The sequence below is a fragment of the Solanum verrucosum genome, unplaced genomic scaffold (genome assembly GCF_900185275.1).
Source record: "Solanum verrucosum unplaced genomic scaffold, falcon-dt-bn FXZP01000196.1, whole genome shotgun sequence".
Taxonomy (NCBI): Eukaryota; Viridiplantae; Streptophyta; class Magnoliopsida; order Solanales; family Solanaceae; genus Solanum; species Solanum verrucosum.
This window is the reverse complement of record NW_026020420.1, coordinates 4,486,908-4,512,084: the sequence shown is the minus strand read 5'-3', so window position 1 is coordinate 4,512,084 and position 25,177 is coordinate 4,486,908. Positions and strand designations below refer to the sequence as shown.

The window sequence follows — 25,177 nt, the reverse complement described above, 5'->3', positions numbered from 1 at the left end:
CATTTCATAATTTATATCGCGATATAAAATTGTATGTCCAAACGCTTAACAAGTGTATAACTTTTGTGGGCTAATAGTTTGTAAGTATCTGTATAATTAGTCCAAAGAAATTCAAATATATAAACAGATAAATACATAAAAAAAAAAGTTAATGGGATTCATCATTCGATCTTTATACTAAAAGGAATTTGGTAGCAATGAACAACTTTCGTCACTAAACAACAAAATCCATCTTTATTGAAAAATTTATGTTAATTTCAAGTTATTTAGCTATAGTTTAACAATAGAAAACAAAATTTATAGATAATTTCTATTGTAATTTTCAATCGAGAGAGGTTCAAATTCCCCTAACTCCACCGTCATCAATATTCCTCTTATCATTAAATAACTATATAAAGTAAGACTCATTTGAGATTTGATTTTCAAAATATAAAATAAATTAGTAAAACAACTTTCTAATAAATAATTTTTGTAGAATGCCTATCAAGTCAATAAGGGCCAATTTTTTTTTATTTTTTTTAAAATAGAGGGTATAGTTATTAATTTGTAGCATGATTGAAGAGTACTTATTTGTTAGTATATTACAAGTTAAATTATACTAACCATGTAAAAAATATTTGTTTATATATATATATATATATATATATATATATATATAAAAAAGTTTAATTAAATTGGAATAGGAAATAGTGTTGGGTGGCCGCATGGGTTCTATAGGGATCATGCGCTAAAGAAACCGCACGCGTACTGACCAACACCTAATTGCATATTTATTAGCTTTGGCAATAGAATACTACTTCTACGGCTGTGTTCAGATTTAGAGAGTTAAATAATACTCTATTTTTTTTTGTCCAATAATACGTGTTCATTATTGACTTTACATAGTGCGTAAGAAACTATAAATAGAAGGGTAATTGACTATCACCCTTCGAATAGAAATAAATAGGAAAAAAGACAAATATATCCCCGAATTATTGTAAATGGTATGCAGATATCCTCCGTCATACTTTTGGGACATTGATGTCCCTGCCGTCCAAATACTAAAGCATATATGCCCTTTTTACTAACGGATATACATGTGTCATAATATTATCCATCGATTCCACATTTATTAAATATCGGATCGACAGATAAGATTGTGCCATGTGTCTCTATTTAGTCTTCCGTTAGAGTGAAGGGCATATATGCTCTACTTTTTGGACGGCAGGGGCACCAATGTCGAAAAGTATGACGGAAGATATTTGCATATCATTTAAGATAATTCGGGGGTATATTTGTCTTTTTTTCCTAATAAATATAATGTCTTGAAAAATGTAATAGAGAAATGACTATAATTAATGATATGGGTAAATTAGGAACTAAATGTAAAATTATCCATTGATTTAATAAAGTGGACAAATATTGTTAGACATCCCAAAATAGTAGTGAACAATTATTATTGGGCGGAGGGAGTATTAAGAGTTTTTTTATTAAGAGTTTCATGTTCCTACAAGAGTTTGAGACCACCTGATATGTTAAGTGACAGATTAGGGGTGCATCTAAGTTTAGTTAGTCAAGTAAATGAAGTGTTTTTAAGGCTGTCAAAAGTTCGAGAACGAAACTAATAATTTTCGTCAATTCATAAATATTTTCAATACCTGTCTCTATAATTTATGATAGATTAAAGATAATATTTGAATATATGGGTAATGCTAAATGGCCAGAAAATTTGGCCAGAAATTTTAAAAACTATAATATTTTTTTAAAAAAAAAATAAACTGGTCTTTTTTCCATTTTTTAGTTAAAAGATATTAAAGTTAAAAGGGTAAAAATATTTAAAAAGTTAAATTAACATAGATAAAATATCATTCAGGCCAAAAGGATTTTTCCTTAATATATAATTGGCAGAATGGTCTGGTGGACCCTTGTACTTGTATCTGTTTGTATTGTGAACCCTTCTACTTACCCTTTTGTCATCTGAACCCCTGAACCCATCCAAACCCAACATTTTAAACACTTTTTTTGATGTGGTATGGAGCGTGTTGCACAAACACGTACACGTTGGCCAAAAAGAAAAAATAATAATCCATGTATGATATTATATTCCATGTGGTAAATGACTCACCTTAAACTAAGAATAGTCCTAACTCCGGCGAAATTTTTCAAACCTTCGCGACTTTTACACTTCTCCTCTCCGCGACGTTCGTCTGTGATTTTTCAAACCTTCGCTCAGTTGAAGCTCAGTTCCACTCCGATTTTCGTTGTAAGTTCTTGCCTTTTGCGTTAGATCTGATCTTTTTCATTTTCTCGCGCGTATCTGTTTGATTTTAGGGTCGATTGTCCATCGATTTTCTGAAATTTTTTGGGAATTTTACTTTGGTTTGGATGTAATATTATTGTAATATGCTTTCTTAGTTGATGTATGACTTTGAGTGACTTCAATGGTATATTTCGTGAATTGGAGTAGATTCTAGGGTTTATTCGTAAAATCCCAATTTCGACTAAAATTAATATTTTATTTCTGGTCAATTGTCTTGGGTATTGATAGTGTTAGTGGAGCATTATTACAACAATTACAGTCATGGTAAGTTAATGGCTTTAACTGTTACAACAATTCATTATTTCCTTAAAAAAATTAGGAATTTTTGTGTTACAGTCATGATAAGTTTATGGTTTAACTGTAGTTATTTTTTTTTGACTTTACAAACATCGTAAGGTAATGGCTTTAACTATAGTGATACTTCAATTTCACTATGGGGGATGTTTTGTATCTAATCCTACTTTAAGGTATGTCAATGGAATCAATAGTGTTGAAAAGATTAATATAGATGTAGATGAGTTGCATATTATGTTGTTTCATAAAATAGCAATGGAATTGAGTGTTGAAAATGTTGAGACATTTGGATGTAGAGTCAACAAGAAGGGTACTTTTTACATGTTAAATACTGATTCTGATGTTTTAAACTTTCTGAATGGTTTGAAGGGTGCTGATTTTGTTGATGTATATGTTGTACATCCCATTAGTATACCTTTAGTTGTAGAGGAGATACTTGTATTGCCTAGCACTAATGCTGATGTGTCCTCATCTCCACAACAAAATAATGCTGATGTGTCCTCCTCCCCACACAAAAATAGGGCTGATATGTCATCCTCCCACAAATAGATAGGGCTGATGTGTCTTCATCTCAACCATTTGATGAAAATGAAAATAGGGATTTAAACCAAAATCAGCCCCCTTTAGTTGAAGAACAAGCCCCTGCCCCTAGAGTTGAAGAACATTCTGATTCTGATTCACTCTATGATATTGATGAAAATATTGATGATTTGAGTGATTTGGATGAGGAGTTGCTTCAAGCTAGGCAGTCTAATATTCAAGAACAAGTTAAAGAAAAGACTGCTACAGTAAATCTAGATGAGATACCATTTGGTCTTATATGTATAGATGTTGGTTTTGAAGACATTTATAACGAGAAGAGGGGGAGATTTGAAGGCAATTTGGGTGGTGATGACCCTTATTTTGATAGCTCAGATCCTGATAGTGGCATTAGTGAAGATGAAGGGGATCCTGTTGAGAATGATGAAGTGGTAGATCCAGCTCCTAGGAAGGAAAGTACAAAGATCTACTTTGATCCAACTGCTAAAAAGATTTTATTTCAACTGTATATGGTATTTTTGAATCACATAGAGTTCAGGGAGGCACTGCAAACTTACTATATTCAGAAGGGTTTTAATATTAAGTTGAAACCTAATGAGAAAGAAAAGATAAGGGCAAAGTGTAATAAAAAAAGTTGTCCTTGGCATATTCTTGGAAGTATTGATGGTAACACTGGAAATTTCAGTGTTAAAACATATTTTTTCCTGTCCATAAGTGTTTTAAAAGAACAAGAAACAAACTGTGTACCCCCATTTGGATTAGTAAACATTACAAGGAGAAGATTATGAGTGAGCCTACCATCAAACTACATCAGATTCAGTCTTTGATATAAAAGCAATATGGTTTGTATGTTAGTAAGACAAGTTGTAGAAAGGCAAAACTGAGAGTTATGAATGAGCATATGAAAGATTTCAGAGAGGAGTTTGCTAGGTTGTATGATTATGCTGAGCAATTAAAGACCACAAATCCTGGAACTACTGTATCTATTAGGACATCCAAGAACACAATTCCAGGAAAAGAGGTGTTTATGAGCATTTATATTTGTCTTGGTTCCTTAAAAATTGGATGGAAAGAAGGGTGTAGAAGGATTATTGGTTTTAGATGGTGCATTTCTTAAAAGTGTATGTAAAGGTGAATTGTTATCTTGCATTTCCAAAGATGGAAATAATCAGATGTACCCTATAGCATGAGCAATAGTTGATAAAGAAACCAAGGACACATGGTCTTGGTTTCTCAAGTGCATCAAACATGATTTGGAGCTTACAGAAGGTGAAGGACTAACAATGATGACTTTCAACAGTTGGATTTTAGGTGCTAGGTTCAAATCAATAATCACTATGCTAGAGGAAAGAAGAGTCAAAGTTATGGAAAGAATGAATCACATGAGAGAATTTTCAGAAAAATGAATTACTGATGTAGCACCAATGGCTATGGATATTCTTAGAAAAAATGTTAAAATTGCAGATAATTGTGAGGTAAACTTTAACGGTGATCTTGGCTTTGAGATTCATAATCCACCATATAAACATGTTGTTGACCTAAGAAAGAAGGTGTGTAGTTGTAGGTCATGGCAATTGAAGGGAATTCCTTGTGGCCATGCACTTACAACAATTCATTATAAGGATTGGGTTGTTGATACATTTGTTGATCACTGGTATAAGAAGGAAACATACCTGAAAACATATAATAGGTTTATTTTAACCTATGACAAACATGAAGATGTGGCCAAAAAGTGATAAACCAGTCATTGAACCACCTGAAATTACAGCTATGCCAGGAAGACCAGGAAAAAATAGGAGAAAAGATAGTGATGAGCCACTTAAGAAGAAGTTTGGAAAGGCTACAAGGAAGGGAAGAAAAATGAAATGTTCTGTGTGTAAGACTTTTGGACATAACAAGAAAGGATGTCCAACTCTGGTAAGTTGTGCTTTGATGTCTCTTTGTTACTGAATTTTACTCTTGTTATACTTTTGACTTTAAAATATGTTTGTAGAAAAATGTTGCTGCTGGAACAAGTGTTGCAAGTGCTGCAACTGCTGGAAGCCAGTCAAGTGTAAATGCAGGTCCAAATGCAGGTTGCACTCCAAGTGCAGGTTCAAGTGCATGTCCAAGTGCAGGTTGCACTCCAAGTGCAGGTCTAATTAGTGCTCAACAATCAACTTCTAGTGCATGTGGCCAAAAAAGAAAGACTAGCACAACTTTGAGAGGTGGTGCAACTCTTGCATATAAGAAACCAAGACCAAAAAAAGCAAAGACAGCTGGTTATGGTCTCTTATTTGGATCAGGTGGCACTGTAACTGCGAGGGTATGTATTTTATCATTTAAACACATTAAATTGCTTTAATTGATATTAGTTCATCTTTAAGTTAAGATTTTTGTTATTCTCTCAGTCTGAAAATACTGATAGGGTATTACATAGTGCTACATTGTCAAGTTCAACTCCTACCAATATTGATCTTGATTACAAACCCAATGGACTAAAGTGGAAGGGAAGAGCTGCAATTACTCAAAGGCAGCTATGGGAGGAGAGTTACAGAAGCACTCAAGGCACACTTTAGATTTCACTTGGTTTAGCTTAATGACTTGATCCCAACTAACTTTATTTTGATTAATGACTTGATCCCAATTGTTTTGGTTATGCTATTAGGAAGACTTTGTTTTTGTATATGAATGACGCCTACATGAATTTGTGTTATGTTGCTATTAGGAAGACTTTGTTTTTCTGTATGAATTTGTGTTTGAATGAAGTTGCTATTTAGATTTCTGAAGCAAATGCAGTCCATTTCATTATCAAATAACACCTATTACAAATTAATATATCTTAAAAATAACGGCTACAAACCAAATAACAACAATCACAATAACAGTGATATCAATACTAGTGTTTGATCCTTGTCTTCCTTGCCTTCCTTGTCTTCCTTGTCTTCCTTGCCCTGAACTCGTTGATGGATTCTTAATGTTGTATTGTTCTTGGCATGTTGAATCATTTGCATCAGCCTATCGGAAGAATCCACACCCATTACTGGATGAATATTTTTGGCAACCCCAAAACATTCTTCCAGGATTAGTTGGTGTTCTTGATGTCTTTAGTTCAGCATATATTCCACAGTAGCAACATTGAACCGTCATTGTGAAGACCAACAAAATCAAACCAACAAAAATACAATAGAACCACACACAAAAAAAAAGATGAAACAAAAATACAACAGAATCACACACAAAAAAAAGATGAGTAGATCGAAGGAAAAAATAAAGGCACCAACAATAAAAGAGAAAAAAATTTGAAGAGACAAAATCGAGAAAAAGAGGAGAAAAAAGCTCAAATTTGTCCAACAATGGTGTTTGAGTGAAAATAAAGAAGAAAGATAAGGTCAAAATCTGACCGTTAGTTTATTTTTAAGGCGTCTCACGCTCTTACCTTGTGTGTATCACACGCTCCATGTGGAGTCTTTCCACATAGGATGCCACATCAAAAAAAGTGTTTAAAATGTTGGGTTTGGATGGGTTCAGGGGTCCAGATGACAAAAGGGTAAGTAGAAGGGTTCACAATACAAACAGATACAAGAACAAGGGTCCACCAGACCATTCTGCCTATATAATTTTGAGAGAGAGACTTTCCAAGGACTCATCCATGAGTCTTCATTCGATATTTCTGTCTTTCACTCTTTCTATTCTTCTTGGATCTCTCCCATTTTAGCTTCCATCAGCATCCCCTTGTCTTTCTTTACAACATGATCATGCCATATTAAAATGTTAACATTATATGTATATAATTGTAATAAATATATATAGTAGAATTTATAAGTTTCTTGCATACTTGAAAATTAAAATAATATTAACATGTTATAACAATAATTAAATAATGCGAATACATAATATATTACATTATCCGCGGACAAATTAAGATACTTTTTTTTAAAAAAAAAAACAATCTTCATCAGAAAGTTTGATACGTTATTTCTTTTCGAAAGACAAATTAAGTAATATTTTAATAAAAAAATAAATATTTTTTAAAAATATTTAAACGTGAGAAAGATGAAACTATACTCCCTCGTTTCTTTTTATATATGTATCTTAGCTTTAACTAATTGCTAATACATACATTAAGAAAGTAAGGAAGATGTTTCAATCTTATGGTAAGTAAAATAAATAAATTGACAATATTTTTTTTGAATTCAGATTCACAAATAATGTCTTAATTTAAATTAAAAAAGTTAAGTTAATTCTTTACTACTAGGATATACTCCATTTAGGAGCTTAATATTATGATTCACTTAGTTATAGGGGTTACATGCATACCACTATTGTTTGTCTTGGCATGTTTAATGATCCCAAACTATTTAATTAAAACTAGGTAGCTCCACTAATTTTGCATTTTGAGATCATAATCCTAATATATTTTTTTTTCAACTTGCTTCTTAATTAATTAATAATGAATGATTCTCTAAATTTAATAAAATTATACATGTTCGTCTGCATGCCAACGAGGGTAATCGAGAGCTATGACAAGGTTGTCTCTTAGATCGTTATATATATATATATATATATACACTTCAAGATGATAATTAATATTCAACAACAAGAATTAAGTAGCATAAATGGTAAATAATTAAGACATGAAATTTGTGACGCTCATGATTGAGAGTGTGCCTATGAGAGAAGTATATACACGAAAGGAAGACAAGATTCTAGTGGAAAGCTTTTGAAGAAGTGATTCACGTAATACCTTAGACGAATCTTCCGTCATAATGAAACAGAAAAGTAAAAGATAATATATATTCTTATCCAAAATACAAGTGTAACGTTTACTTCTCGAAAATCAAACCATATGAATTTCGTCCCACATGTGAGGTTAAATATATAATTTTATTGAACTAATCTTATCTAATCTAACTAAAGTTTAAAGATTGGTCAAATTAACTCCTTCATCTTTGACAATTTTAAAGATCTCTTATAGATATTTTTGGTATGGAATTATTTTGTTTTCAACTTGCTTTTTGAATGAAATATTTATTATTTTTTATATAGCTAATTAACAATTATCAGCTTGGCAAAGAGTGTAACATGTTCGACTTGCCAGTAAGGGCAATCTAAAGTTATCAACACAAATAGTTAATATATATATATATATATATATATATATATATATATATATATACACGAATCAAATCAAATTAAATTAGATTGGATTTAGGCAATCTAAATAAGAGATATTGTTATAACACAATATTTAGGCGATCCTTTGCAAGATTAAACTATTTTAATTAATGGAAATCTTAATACACACCCTACATGTCAACACAACAATTTTTGATAACACTATAATCCACCATGAAAGATTTATTTGGACGATTTTCAGTATCTAAAAGAAAACTATATATAATCGTTCAAAAAATGTATGATAAATAATTTATTTTTTTTAAGAGTAGATTACTTGTTATAATAATAATATTTAGTACTTAACTTTTGATACTAATTCAAATTGCGTTATTGGATTAGAAGAATGATAGCTATACTGATTCAATATACTCTAAAGACGTACCTTCTTATAGACTTGTAGAAATAAGCGTGCTATTACATCTAATGTATTATATTACATAAAGTTTATAATTACAGTCACTTGCTAGCAAAATGTGATTACTAAAATAAGAGTTTTTTGTGGATAAACACATTATCTAATTGACTTTTTAATTTAATTGATTGTTCAAGAAAAGGATAGCATAATTAAGATTAATTTTCAAATACACTGGTCACTCTCAATAGAGTTTTCATAAAGCTTTTAATTAATTACTTGAGCTCTTTATTAGCTTTGTCAATGTTAGCTTATGATCCAATTATGAATTAGAATTATAAGATAGTACAATAATAAATTAAATGAAAAATGATCAATTTGACTATTTGAGTTAAAAGTAATAACTAATAAGGAATGAATTTGTCAAAAACATAAATCCTCCTTAAATATCATCAAATGTTGCGTTGAAATAATGGTAAATACTTCTTTATTTCTTAATTAGAGTCTCGGATTAAAGTATTAAATATGAGATCACCTTTATAAAAAAACGTTTTATTCAAAGTGAGACTTTTCACTGCGAATATAAATTAATCAGACTCTAATATGAATATCAAACACCGAAAAAAAAAATCCTCCTTAGATGTCTCTCGTGTGATATTGTGATATATGTTGTCATGTCTATTAATACATTATGTTATATAATAACTTTAGTGGAGGCAATCTAGAATTTGAATATTATGATCATGTTGGAAATTTTTACCACAATATATTTAAATTATTTGCCCTCTATTTTATATTAGTTGATCATTATATTAAAAATAATTGTTTCATATCAGTTGTTTATCTTACTAAATCAAAAAAATATTAATTAAATTATTTTTTTAAGTTAAGAGTATTTAAAGGGTGTTTTAGGGGTTTTTTTAAAAGGGTTTTTATGGGTTAGGGGTTTTAAAGGTTTTATAGGATTTGGGTTTCTTAGTGTTAAGAGTTTGGTGTTTGGGTTTCTCAGGGTTAGTCAGAGTTTAGGCCTTAAGGTCTATATTATCTTTACAATTAATTCTTTTTAAAAGTATTCACATTTATTTATAAAATTCCAAAAAATAAAATAAAGGATGAATAAATACCATTATATTATGATTTATAATTTCTTAAGTATCGTACAAAATAAAAAGTGCTCTAAGTACTCATTTGAGATGGATAGAGTATATATTTTCGTTTTGATGTATACTCTCAACACAAAATACTCCATTTATCGAAGTACTTCAATTTTTAACTCATTCCAAGAAACAAATCCAATAAAAAAAACAAAATAAATAGAGAAAGAAGAAATTATAGAAGACTCTTTTTCTTTGATTTTTCTTCCATTTTTTTTATGTATATTTTTGTAAATAAGTTAGTAAATTACAAAAAAAAAAAAACCATAATTGGTTACTACGTCAGCCTCATTACATACGTTTTTTTTTTTTTTTTTAAACAAAAAATTATAGTATATATATTTATTTATTTTAAAAGAGAGAAAAATATTGAAAATGGAGAATTTTTGAAGAGGTGTAATTAGCTGGAAAACCTACTCCAACAAAAATTGTTTCACAATCTTCATGCTTGGTAATACAACTTGTCTTTCCCAAATTTCCGTCGCCGGAATCTTGCTGTTTTCCGGCGACATTTTCGCCCGGAGTGCCTCCGTGGCATCTACTTTTTGTAGGTCCCACCCACTTTCTCTCAACCGTTGAATTTTCCACATCTGTTTCTCTGCAAGCTCTTTCGTATTCTCCTTTATCTCTCTCACTGCTTCATCGTATAGCCTGCATTTTTCCTGTACGGTGGTACAATTTTTCAAATTCCTAAAATACCCCTCCATCTCCGGTACCCCAATCGCTTTTCTTATCCCGGTGTTCCGGTCGGAAAACCCGTTTTTCTCGAAGAACTCTTCGAGCTCTTCGTACATCCCGGAGTCCATCATCTCGTCGACTCGTTGAAACAAGTAACGATTCAGAACCGGAGTGAAAACATCGACCCAGATGAAGCAACAATGGTAACGAAGCTCCTTTGATATACACTGAACCGGGTTTAACTCATCGAAAACATCGACACCCGGATTGAACTGGTTTGATAACAGAGCGTAGATGAAGGAATTCGACCCACCGACGATTAATGGAAGTTTCCGGCGATTAATGATATCAGTGATTCTGTTATCAGCTGTATACCGGAAATCAGAAGGGGAAAACAACTCAGGACCGGAAAACTCACCGAGTAAATGATGAACAACGCCGCCCTGTTCATTGATTGAAATTTTGTTCGTTGTTATATCAATCCCTTTGGAAACTTGAATTTTGTCTGAATTTATAATCTCCGATGGGAAAAAACGAGTGGCGAGGTCGATTGAGAGTTTTGATTTTCCAGAACCAGTAGCACCCATTATAACAACGATTTTTTTCGTTGTTGGTGGTGCTACTGTTGTTGTCGTAGCCATGTTACGACATACCCATTTGTGATTTTGAAGGAATTTGAAATTTTTAAAATGAATATGATAAAATGATCCGAATAATCTTCTCATAAGTAAAGAAGAAGAAATATGAAAATGGTGATGCATATGAAGCATAGATAACCAAAAAAGAGTTGGATTCTACTACTACTACTACTATTACTGTAGCTATTTATTATGTACACTATCATACAAAAATCATGAATTTGAGAAAATGGGGGTTGGGGGTGAGGGGGTGGGTGTTAGTTGTTGGTTTTTAGTACTCTTGGCAGCACCTGAAAATGGAGGGGGTGGGGTGGGATAGTATTGTATTTTTCTGTTATGACGAAGATGAAGATGAAGATGAAGATGAAGCTTGATAGATGAATGTATATATATTTATATATGTAGTGCTACTGTTTATTGATGGCTTCATTTTTGCTCTGTTTTTTTTAGTGTATAATATATGGTATAAAATATTTAATTTTTTATCGGTTACGATAATGGAAATTGTTATTTTTCGTAATTTACCTTAATGCTGGTAATGTATTTTCTGCCATTGAAAGAGATGAAGAAGAATGGAAGGAAGTGAAGATGTTGGGTCGCATTTTTATAACATGTTTGCATATTTATAATGAATTCAAAAGGAATAGTAAGTAGTGTACTACTACTTTTTGAATTAATAAAAAATTGACTTTAACTTATGGATAGCACAATGGGTCATATGGTAGATATCGTAATTTAAATTTTTTGATATTAAGATAATTATAGGATGTTATATAGTTTGTATGTGTATGTTCCATTCCCATTCGCTAAACTTGCTCCTTCTGAGAATGGTTTACCTCGCTTCTCGGCTTGAGCCGAGTGACTTTCCACTCCTCAATCTTATTCTGTTTCCGATCTTGCTTCAATTATCTTTCAGTTGTGGAAACAAACCCCTATTCCTATCGGTTGAGTAGCCCAAGCTCCTTAAAGCGTACTGTCCCCTCACCTGTGAAAGAAAGAGGTTGATGCACCAACACACTTCTGTATCGACTGAATCACTCTTTTGATCTAGTCGGTGGAACCGGTGAACCACGCGCCCCCTCCTGTTCCAATGGTGTGGGGGCGTCAAAGGCAGTTACCCTGTGGCCAACTCGAAGGGGCTGAAGTTCGATGCAGAGCTTTTTGGTTGTTAAGTTGTAGCAGGACTGAGCAACATCCAACAACTTCAGTCCTTCTGGTTTGCACTAAAGTAGCTTAAATAGCCCCCACTTTAGTGGGACTAGTCTAAAAAACTTTCACTTGAGCTGCCAAGACTCGGTTTTTTTACGGGAAGGTCCTTCTAAAATTACGTCTAATGTCCTTTTATTACTTTTCCGTATTGTTTAATTCTATATATAAAATTTAAATATCCACTTGTGAATATTTCAAAGTAGGAGGACATAAGTAAAAAACCTGTTTTATGTAGTAAAATATTGAAATATTGAATATCTATCAAAGAATATAATTAAATAAATAATTCATAAATATTAGATAATACAAACAAGTGTACAACTTAATATTAGTGCAAAACTAAATGTGTAAATGTTAGAACGTAAACTACTCAATTTTGATTGAAGTTTCTTTTATTTTATTATAAATGATTAACAAAGGGAATTAGTTATATTTTTTTAAAACATATTTCTATGTATATGAAGTGTTAATATGATCTAATTGAAACGTTTTTTGAAAAGTTGATGTCATAATTCTCTACTATATTGTATAACATAGAAATAACATTCATTAGTTATCTTTTGATCCTATCTTTAAAAAATAATCAATATTATGAAATAACAATGGTCATTTTTTAATTTCTCAAGAGATAAAAAGTGGATATGTGTTCAAATGGGTGGGTGGGTGTGAATTAAATTGGGTGGGTCATTACAAGTAATAAGACCAATTATATATTTCTCCAACAATTTCTTATTACATGAGTTAAATATTTTTCTCACTATCTAATTTTATTTTTTATTTTTATTTCTCCCTCCATTTCATAAATCATAATATAGTTTGACTAGACGTTGGACTTGAAAAATAAGGGAAGTATTTATAATATTTTAAGATTATCATTAAAATAAATGATCTTTTAAATAGGAGAGTACATATTTATAGACCTTTTACCAAATTAAATATATGAGACTCAACATGGTAAAATATTAATAATATTATGAAATATTATGGTTTTTTTTGTTTCGTCACTAAAAGTATGTGTCTCATATATTTAAGCACGAAAAGTAAATTTTGTCACTAAAAGCGAACAATTAGTGACGAATTTGATGTCGTAGCTAATAATTTCGTAGCTATATATCATATTTGTTGTAGTGGTTTGTCCATAATATTGTTGGTAGTTTCATATTTGGAGTTACGTAAATTATTGTTTCTTTGTTTTTATGAGTCTAACTATAAGAATTTTCAAAACTTTTGTCACAAATTATAGGTGGCAATTTGGATATGTAAATACGCATCTTGCAAAATTTAACAAGTCATATAAATAGTTTAAAATGTGTGCCACGCAACAACATGAATACATTATTCACAAACCTAAAATAAATAAAAAACAAAAGTTAGGTTTTAAATATTTTATTTAAATACCAAAACTTTTAGTTTAAATGTATATATCAATAATAATCAAACCAAGACTTATTCTTTTTAGCATTTTTTTCGAATATGAATTTAGATTAGCTGAGTCAGATAATTTAAAATATGAGACCTCAAGTTTTAAGCGTAAATAGTTTTTTTCTTCTTCTTTCTCCCCCCTCCCCCTTTTTTTTAAACTTTGCGCGACACTTTTTTTTATTTCAAATATTATTCTTTTTAATTTAAATACCTTAGTGAGAGCCCTTTTTAATAATAACAATAATAATAATATTTAATATTTTTTGGAGAATGACTTCAATCATGTCAAATATACCCTTGGTATTCAATTCCAATCTCAATTAGCTACTACAACACTAGATTGTTTGGTGGATTCAACATGGATTTTTTCACTTATTCAAACATTTGAAAATAAATATGACCATATTCTTCAAAAACATTAATCTTGTGTTTGATTTTTTGGCTGATGACTTTGGTATCTTTTAATCTGAGGGTAATTAAAGTTCTTAAGTGAATATTTACATTTGTTTCTAGTTTCTGAACACCATTCGTGGTATTCTTTCCTTGGTTGCAATTAAAAAGGGGCCTTATATTTCAATTTGACATGAAGAATAAAATGTTACAATGACTTGAGAAAGCCTTGGCATAATACCTTTAATTTCTTGCGCGAATAATCTATAAAAAGAACGTCCTCGTTACAAATATGAGATTCTCTATTTATTTTTGTATTCATAATTTTCGAATCATTACAAGTAATTTTTACTGACACGAGTTTAGATGGGTCAATGGGAAATTAAGAAGGCCCATGGCCTAGCTAGGTTGATAATTACCTCCATATATAGGAGCACCTTCCTAAGGCCGGCTCAAATAATCAAGCCTACATCATAATTTGTGACATTTCTATAAATAAAACACAACAAATAAAAGAATGTTCATCATCCCATACTACTAGCTCAATACAAAACAAATTTGTAGTTAAACATCAAAATCGAAAAAAACCTTGTAAACACTAATGTCAAAATATGTTGTTGCATCGTGAAGTATAAGCTAGTTTGAGCCTATTTACACCTACTAGTTACCTAAATGTACCCTTTAAAGAAAAACTTGCAAATGTTGAAATTTGAAAATGAACTACTTCATCAAAGTCCATTTTACTTATTATTATGATTGACAATAATAAAGTATTCACTTCGGTCCATTTTACTTGGTATAATTGAAAATGATGTATTCCCTCTAGAATTTTGTTTAATTCTAATTTGCTCCGGATAAAGTACAGTAAAGAAGAAACACGCTAGTTCATTCCTAACTTTATTTCTGTTTTCAGAATTTAAATCAAAACCTTTTGATTAAGTATAATGAAAGTTATTTATTTACCATGCTCGAAGACGAGTAATTGGAGAGTTGAGAATGTTAAAAAAATGGATGCACACACACAAAATAATAATAATATAATTTTTTTTTTTAAAAATAAATTAAAAAAATGAAGTCGTTGGCATAAGAAGTCATTACACATTGACACCATTTTCAATTTGTTTATTCCAATTTTTTTTTTTGGGTATGGTACAATGCGATAATGACATTTATTGACAATAATATATGCAATGTAATTTTATAAGTGTGGTCTGAGCAATACACAAATTGTATTCTTTAAAAAATGAGTTGCATATGGTCACTCAATTAATAATTAATACTTCAGAAAGACATTTTTTTTATTCAACAAAGAAATCATCTTTATGAGATAATAAATTTTAGTTGAGTAACCATTTGAGAAATCAACTCAAAATGAGTTCAACTTAGATAGTTACACAATTCAACAGTTTTGACGGGGATGAGCCTAATTGAACGAAGTGCAATAACCCATAGATCGCTAGCAAAAATTATTGAACTCAAACAAGAATTTCACATGAAGTTTGTCTTAGGCAAATTTAATATTGGTTAGCGGCTATATAAATTGGAATCAAGAATGCAATTATATTGTTGACGCACCTCTTGAATTAACGCTCCAGGGAACTAAACCATGAGGCCTCACAAAATTGGTCAAAGTAAACAATATCTTAATAGTTAGTTCCATATCATTAAAAGTGATATTAGAGCAAATACTTCTCGTAATATGATGATTAGTAAGCATGTGAAGATGTTCAATCTCTTATAAGGAATCCAAATATATGATCTGTCTTTTAATTTAAAACTCAAGTTAATAAAAACATAAGGCTCTAGTTAAAAACTATCAAATCGAAAAATAAATAATATCTTAACAGTTGAATCAGAACTAATCAGCTATAACCCTGGTGTAACATGATCAATATGTAAGGAATAAAGAGAGAAAGCGATTGAATTAATTGGTAATGCACCTAATTAATGCACACCCACACGTGTTATTGAATTGTTACTGTTAAAATGTAAACATCTAAAGACTTGACCTTTTGCATGTCTCATTCTCTATTTCAAGATTTTCTATCAATCAACTTTATCACCTTTGACGAGATACATTTTGACTATTTTATTAAACACTTAATAAATTTGATCGTTAAAAATGTACTAATTTATGAGCATGGCAAATGAAAAATGACTTCGTAAAGCACTAAAAAGCAGAGGCAAAGCTAGAGGCTAATTTCCGAAGAAGACATCACTAAGGAAAGCCATCGAAAATTGACTCGTCAAAAATTTATATTTTTTTTCTTGATGAAAATCCTAACCAATTATACAAATTAAACTACAAATATATAATTTTCTCATAATAATGTGCAATAACTCCAGGGTGTGGTCAACAAAAATTAAGGATGATAAAATAGAGATCAAAATGTATATTTTAGTCAATTAGACTGGCCTTGTTGGTTTACATTTTACACTGCTTTAAATTGGAATTCTCTTTAAAAGATTTTTATAAATAAAAGTTGAAGATCAAACATGGAATGAGTAATTAAGAAAAATGAAAAAAAAGTAAAAGTTGGATTTTCAAAAGTTGTCAAAGTACATGATCCTCTCAAGATAATCCGAATGATCATCATGAACTTTATCCCTAATATAATAATTTTCGAACATAATAAAATATTGAATGTGGACTTTGGAATTGAAGTTCATTGTGTTGGGTTATGAAGGGGATTAGGGCATCATGCGGAAGCTTACAATTGCAAATCATATGATTGATAAATTAGACTACACATAAAACTATACTAAAAGACATAATATTATTATATGATAGGACCAATTGACCTAAATAATTACAAACTAATAAAAACATAAAAACTGTAGAGAGAAAATCTCCCCATAAATAAAACTCTCTAAATGTCTACATTGTGGATACTATTGTGTTATGCTATGAGAATAGGGATCTTCAATTTATGGATCTTCAATTTATAGATCTCCAAATTTTTCCTCTAAGGAAAGAATAAACCAAATATGGAAGAATATTATATTTTCCTTTCCGGAAAAGTAAAAACATTTATGGTAATGTTTTGTCTTTTCTTTTAGGAAAATATAAACTTCAAATAAGGTAAGAAAATCAGGGTAAAACCCTAACACATTGAGGAAGATGTGACTAGTAGAAAAGCAAGAAAGTAATGAACATTTTATTTTCCTTATAGAAAAGTTTTAATGACGGGTATGGTGAAACGAATGAGACTCATTGTCCCTTAATCAGAGATTTTGATTTTGAGTCTTGAAACCTTTTTTAAGAAAACGCTTCTCTTGAATGGGTTCTATGCATCACGAATTCAAATTAGTTGAACTCCAATATGAACATCGAATATGAAATGATTTTTTTAATGAAACATACCCCATGGAGGACTTTTTAGCTCATTGTTGTGGGCTTGTGGCCCTTTTAAAGCTTATCTTTGAATTATTATACCATTTGCTTGGAAAATACTTATACTTTACATCAAATCAAATAATTTTATTTTAAGCAATTACAAAATTAACCTTAAAATATATATCGCTCAATCATGATTAAATGATAGAGGTGTGTATATACGTAATATGATGAAGCACAACATGAAGAGGAGTAGCGAAGACAATGTTAGGCCTCGGGTAGCTTGTTTCGCGTCATTGGAATGAAGTCTTTTTTGGTAGAGCGCGATAAAACCCCTCATACTAGATTTTTTATGACATCGACTAATCTGCATTGATCGTGCTAGTAATTAACTTTTGTATTAATGAAAACATAAAAAATAAAAGATACATATCTTACATTTACTAGTTTAATGTTAACATCGAGTGCATATAATTTTTTTTTCTAAATAAGTAATCATGTAATTCAATGGAAAGTCATTGTAGATGGGGTCCTTTAGGATTTGTGTTTTGACTATTTAGCCATACAAAAGTGCTTTCTATTTTATCCATAATCATTATTCTTAGCTACCACAAATGCCGCATGCTCATACTTAGAATTAAAAGGCATTTTCATACTGAGGCAGTCAAATTTTTCCCCCTCAATTTTCTTTGCTGAATTATCTTGTAATAATGTTTGCAAAAAATAAAATAAGTTAGTTATGAGATCTAAAGATTTTAAAAACAATTATTGACATTTGAGTATGCAATCACTTACATGCTTTGTTATTTGAATATTTGACCAATTTTTAGGTCAATTCAAATATTGTTTACGGTGTTTGTCAGATTAATTTTGATCGACAAGAAAATAAAAAATTTGTAGAAGCTAAATGTCTTGTCGTATGCTTTTAGACGAATATCATACAAGCACAAAGGAAAGCAAGGTATAAAACTATATTTATACTTTTTGATAAGAAAATTTTTCAATATGTTGGGACAATTAAACGCTAAAGAGTAATTTTTATCAAAAATGATGTATATCATATCAAACACGTAGTAGGCATAAAACTAGGCACTACTTAAAAAACGTGAATTTTCAATTAACCTCTCATTGTTAAAGAATTTCCAACAGAAAATTTGTCAAAAACATTCTTGACAAGCTAATTTTCTATGGTTTCCATAAAAAAATTCACCTTTATGGGACAGCGAGATTGATGTGATAATAGAATTTACAAGTAAAACAATCAAATCTATTAAGCGATAAACTTATAGGGTAAAACTTAAACGTTTATCAACACTTATGTAATTATTAGATTATTGTGGCACCTAATTGACAATATTGCTAATAACTTCTCCAAGCTAAGGATCAATAATATCTTGATCAATTTAATTTATAGCTACTATTTTTTCTATCAATGCATAGTTGATGATTAGAGTGATGGAATAGACTAGACCTATGGACTCAAGCAATAATAGTAATACCACAATCAGGGGCGAATTTAGGGTGTAGAGTAGGGGTGTGCATTCGGTTTTTCGGTTTGGTTTTACACTATTCGGTTTGGATTTTTGGTTTTTGGTTTTGTAAAAATGTAACCCAATTCGATCCAAAATAAATTTGGTTTGGTTTGGTTTTCCTCTATTCGGTTCGGTTTTTTTCAATTTGGTTATTCGGTTATGTCAATAATTAATAACATATATAACCAAAGTAATAATATTTAATCCCTTAAATATACTTTCTAATATAAATCATAAGTAAAACTTAAAACACAATACTTATAAATATACCTATTATAGATGTAATTCAAACATAAAATATAAACGTAATCATCATGAAAGGCAATAACCAAAAAGGGACAAAAGTGGTTAACTCCAACTTAATTCTAAGCCTAAACATTATATATATATATATATATATATATATATATATATAATTCGGTTTTTTTCGGTTTTTATTTTTAAAATCCAAAACCAAACCAAAAAACCAAACAAAGTAATTTATTAATTCAAAACCAATCCAAATAAAAATTCGGTTTGATTTGATTTGGTTATTCGGTTTAATCCGAATAGTGCACACCCCTAGTGTATAGAATGCGATTTTCAGGAATCAATAACTTTCGTGCAGATTTTGTACTAATAATAAAAATTCTATTAGAATATTTCTTGGGAATCAAGTAACAAAGTCTCTTGGACCAACGATAGAAATGGAACTTGCATAAGCTTTATTGTCCTTCACTTCCTCTTGGACACTTATCATAAAGTTTTCTTATTTAATTTAAAATCCCTCAAAACACGTAAGCTTCAAAACTCGAATCTTCTTTTAAATTTACGGTTACATCAAAGTATATATTGATTAATATATAGTACTAAGCATAGTAACAAAATCTTTCACTAAGGCATGGGACATAGCTATTGTGTTTAAACATTGATGGCTATAGATATGTACCTAACCTATCACATACAAAGTACAATAACTTTAACGTCATTCGTTTCCTTTTCTATTTGCAAATTATTTTTTAAAAGAAGCGATTGATGAGACATCTTGTTTTTTTTTCCTAAGGGTAAATAGCGCAACGTTCGATTAATAAATCAAAAAAAATCTTTTTATGACAATTTAAAAATATCATAGAAAGCGAACATCGACACATTTAAAACTTCTTTTTCAAGTGCAAGTTTATCGATCAAAGAAGTTTTTTGGTGACATAAATTGTTGACAATATCAAAAGCGATGAATTTGAATTAATTAAGTTCTTTGTATTAATGATTATGACAACCTTTATAGAATTGTTAGATCATCGATCATGAGCTCCTTCACATTATGTATGTTAGGCTGTTCATACTTAATACGTGTAATTCCTCCTCACTTGCCTAACATTTTAATAGAGACACAATGATATATCAATAAAAATGTGCGTTCAATCAATCTACCAAAAGTGAATTGATCCCTAAGGAACCATCGAAAGGACTATCAAAGTGATTCTTGAAAGTGTTAGTCTATGTATTTCCACTCATAGCTAGCCTTTATGAAAATAAGACTATAGTTTCAAATCTTCCAAATTATTCAAGCTGTGATATGTGAATTGATTGGTACTTCATGTCTTCGCATGTCCTCTCTAATGATTGTTTCTTAACGTAAAGTCCATTTATTTTGCCACCATTGATAAAAATAATGGACGGGCCACGTTACTTAGTGATATGTATAGCTTAAATACAGGGTCATTTTAACTCCTAGGCCACTATAGTCATCGATTGGGGCTCCATATATTTTGAGGGCCCCATTTTAAAAATTTTTACTTATAAGTTATATATGTTATATTCATCTCATATTCAATTTACTTAGTAGAAATAATACAAGTAGAAGATAATGATCAAATGAAAATATTCAATCAAATAAAAAGACTTAGTTCTTTTTCAAATACACATATTGCTTATATAATAATGTTAATAGTTTCTCTAACAGTTGCCTTAGCCGAAAGAAATTTTTTCGAAATTAAAATTGATTAAATATTCTTTAAGATCAACAATGTCTCAAGAGAGACTGAATGAATTAGATATATTATCATTTGAAAGGGAATTATTAAAACAAATTGATTATAAAATAATACCTAATGACTTCGCATCTAAAATAGCTAGAAAAGTAGATTTAAATAAAAGTATATATGATGAAAAAAAACAAAATATTGGGGCCCCTCTCTTAAGTTTCACTTTAGGCCCCCAACGTTGTTGAATCGGCCTTGCTTAAATAACAGCTAAAATTTCTCAAAGAGACAAAACAGACTACTCCAAAGAATTAAGTAACATAATTAATTATATTCACCAAATTGGTATATAGTACAGTATTTGTGTCTTAATTAATACAATGATATATAGGTTGATTTTCCAAGTTGTTTCGTACCAATTTGCAGTACTACGTACATACCCAAACAACTCAATCATTCAAATTAACTTAAACATGCACAAACAAACATAGTAACATCGATACGAACATCTTGATCTGATCTGAACTGATAATTAAATACTTCAACTTTATGAACACGAATCTAACACCTCAAGTATTCATTTTCACTGTGTCTCATGAACACCCGATGCTACATTGACGTGACAAAAATCTTATAGAAATATCTAGATGATCATGTTATAAGTTGGACTGTTCAACTGATACAATGGAAATGAGTTTGACGTCTAAAATATACATCTATGTATTGTGCCTTTTAAATGAAAATAGTGTACACAACATTAATGATTGGTCTGACTACACCCTAGCTAGCTACTTAACACACAACGTTACACATAATAATAATTAGCACAAGTGTTATATGTCTTGAGGAAAAGGAAAAAAAACATTATTGCCAACTAGTTTGAGAAAGTTAATTAATGATCATTAATTGACGATGAACAAGAATATTACAGAAAAGCGTATGTAACGTATATATTAATATTGTCAAATGGTATTATAAAATAATAACATAAGTCCTATTCAAATATACATCAATTATTTATGTATAATAAAGTTTATAATAAGTCAACATGCATCCAATTATCGAAATGTTCATTGGTTGGTATCTTACGTAAGGGATTACTCATTCTGCTTCATAGGATCTAAAACGACAAATTTATTAGAAATAATTATTTTATACAAGTTGAGAGTAATAATAATTGGAATAATATTATTGTAACTTTGCTAATATGAACGGAGAGTTTTTTTTTTTTGTTTTTCACCCGGTGTTCGGTACCCATATTGGAGCCCGACTAAATTCAGATTCGTGCCAGGAAGTCCCAGGGTAAAGCGCTTAACAAAGGTGACTCGAACCCGAAACCTCTTGATTAAGGATGAATGAGTACTTACCACTCCATTACAACCCTTGTTGGTAACAGAGAGTTGTTCATTTTGTATGTATAACGTAAGTAATGAAAAACACCAAAGTCAACGAATTAATCAACAAAAAATATTGAAAATAAAGAGTAAAAGTCAATGCTATAACTAGTGGCAGAATCAGAATGTTGACTAAGAAATTCTGAAGATGTAAATATACAAACTAGTCGAAGAGGATCTGGTAACATAACGAATATTTTAAATGATATATAAATAATATAATTTTCCATTGAAGGAGGTTCGAATGAAACTCTGACCACAAGGTAGCTCTCCCCGGGCTATGACTCGACGAATGAACGACTGACGCGATCTGGAATTCTTAGTATATAGATATAACATTTAAATGAATTTGTGATATAAATATAATGTTTAAATTAAAGTTATTGAATTCTATCAATTTGTTATAAATCAGCTTCAAACTCGATTGATATCACCAAATTATGAACGAGGAAGACCAATCAAGAAGAAGGTTTTAATTAATTGGAGTAGATTATAGAGGATTTAGTTAAAAATTAGTCTTGAAACTCTCAAGATATTCTAAAAAGTTCAACCTTAATTACAATGATGTTCTTAATTATTCAAAATCATAGTCATGACGCATACATTGTACATGCAAATTTGTCGTTTGTTTCTTTGATATATTATTTTATTTTCTATTTTATCTTATTCATGTAGGATAATGTGTTTATAACACTATAATTACATTAGCATCTCCACCTGCTCATGGGCTTAATCTTAATTATGTTCATAAAACTTAGTTTAAGCATCTTATTATATTATAATATAGAAAGGAAGTGTGTATATAAATGGATTCTCATAGGGGACAATGTGTTACTAGACTATTTTTTTTCTTTTTCCTTCTGTCATTTAGTCCAAAATTGTTAATTATATAGATGGTCATACACTATATATGATAATTCAAATATATTATTAGACTTGAAAATAACTCAAATGTATTGAAAAACCCAGTTGACTTTATTAAAATTTAAACGGCAGTTGACTTGTAAATGAGTTATACAAGTATTAAATTCGGGATCAATAGGTGTTTGATATGCAATGTAGAAATTTACATAATTAATACATATTGTATAAGTTATCAAATGATTTATATATTATTATATGCATGATAAAAGATAGAATAACTAAAACAATAAATAAAATAATACATAAATTTTCTCATTTAACTGATACTAATATTACTAATACATTTATAATTCTAACCAACTACAACACGATCTGTTAGAGTCTTGAACAAGCACTTGCCCACAATAATTAAATGTAGTATAATTTTAATTAGCTGTATTTTTAGGTTTATAATATAGTGTTCTAATCCATCCTTTTCATACAAGAAAATGACATGTGAAAGTAGCTTAGATGGACCAACAGAAACGAGCAGCATATAACTATCAAAAAAATATGATAGGAAAATATAAACTTAAATAAACTTAATTAGATGAATAATTACACTTGGATTAACTACAATATTTTTTTTGTGATTATCCAACAACCTATAGCCTTGTTCATATATTGCTCAATCTTACAAATAAAATATTATATTGTCGTGACGCTTGTAATAATTTACAAAATTTTAAACTGTGATCTAATAATTTCTCATAAAGTTATCCGTTTGCTCAAAATAAGTCTTTAGACAATTGTTTAAAAGATTTATCAGTCACAAGAAATTTTAAAAAAAGTTGTTCTCTAAACAGTTCTCTCAAAAAATAAAATAACGCGCAAAAATTTTACCAGATATATTACATATAATCACACATAATAAACGAGAGATTATTTCTTTAGAAATAATTAATAAGAGGTTATGAAAAAAAAAAAGTGCATGGTATGTTAACACGGGGGATGATTTTAATATTAATTGAAGATTAAAATAATTCACAAAGGACAGCCTTGGTTTAGAGCACTAGAACTGTTAGAATGGGTTAGTCGTATAAACAAGTAAAATAATGCACAAAGTGATTAAATAACATATTTTGGATACCGATGACATAACAGGTTGTTGTACCCTAGTGGTTTCAGATGCCTTGAATGAGTTTCAGACGCCTTGAATGAGTCAGTGCACAATTTTTGGACACCCTTCGTAAAATTCTTGGCTCCACCACTTAGTGTATTATAGATGCGTGCAAGCTGGTTCGAAATGAAAGTGGCTTCTTGGGAAAAGATTATCTTTGGACCTGGCCCATAACTGGATCCAGATGTGAGGAAAGCCCAAGACAATAATGAAAGATTTCAAGCTCAAAACAGACCAAAACTATAAAAAAGCCCAATAGAAGTTGCTTTGATTTAGAATGTAATACATATTAGGAACTCAGTTTAGCAAAACATAGGCTTAAGGTTTCACTTTTTATTTCAATGCTACAATAACATCCAAATTTTACTAAACGCTGAGCCGAAGGTCAATCAGAAATAACCTCTCTACTTTACTCAAGGTAGGAGTACAGTTGCGTACACACCACTCTTCCCAAATTCCACTTGTGGGATTACCCCGGGTATGTTGTTGCTATAGATAAAATAAGTCCGGTGCCACATTACAAAACAACAACATGCAATGTAATCTCACAAGTGGGGTCCTCGTGTAAGTAGAAAAGTTGTTTCTAAAAGACTATCGGCTCAAGTGCAGCAAACCAAGATAGTTATGAAAAAGGAAATACGTATGTGGAGAAAACATGTCAATTAATACAGAAAGCAGTATAGGTCATCTAGAAAAAGAACAATAACAACAACAAAATAATGCAGTAACTGAAATACAAAAGACAAAAGATGGCGTAATAGATATCAAAAGCAAGAAACGACATCTACAACGCA

The 25,177-nt window shown here is 30.2% G+C and overlaps 1 protein-coding gene across 1 annotated transcript; it reads right to left on the bottom strand.

Moving 5' to 3' along the window:
- Positions 1 to 10,198: 10,198 nt before the first annotated feature.
- Positions 10,199 to 11,202, bottom strand: LOC125806980 (adenylate isopentenyltransferase-like). Its single transcript, XM_049486731.1, has one exon. It carries the CDS (start codon positions 11,200 to 11,202, stop codon positions 10,213 to 10,215), a length of 990 nt encoding a protein of 329 aa, XP_049342688.1. The 3' UTR covers positions 10,199 to 10,212.
- Positions 11,203 to 25,177: the final 13,975 nt, after the last annotated feature.

Coding starts and splice junctions, on each gene's coding strand:
- LOC125806980 (XM_049486731.1), bottom strand. CDS start 11,202: ATGAGAAGATTATTCGGATCATTTTATCATATTCATTTTAAAAATTTC.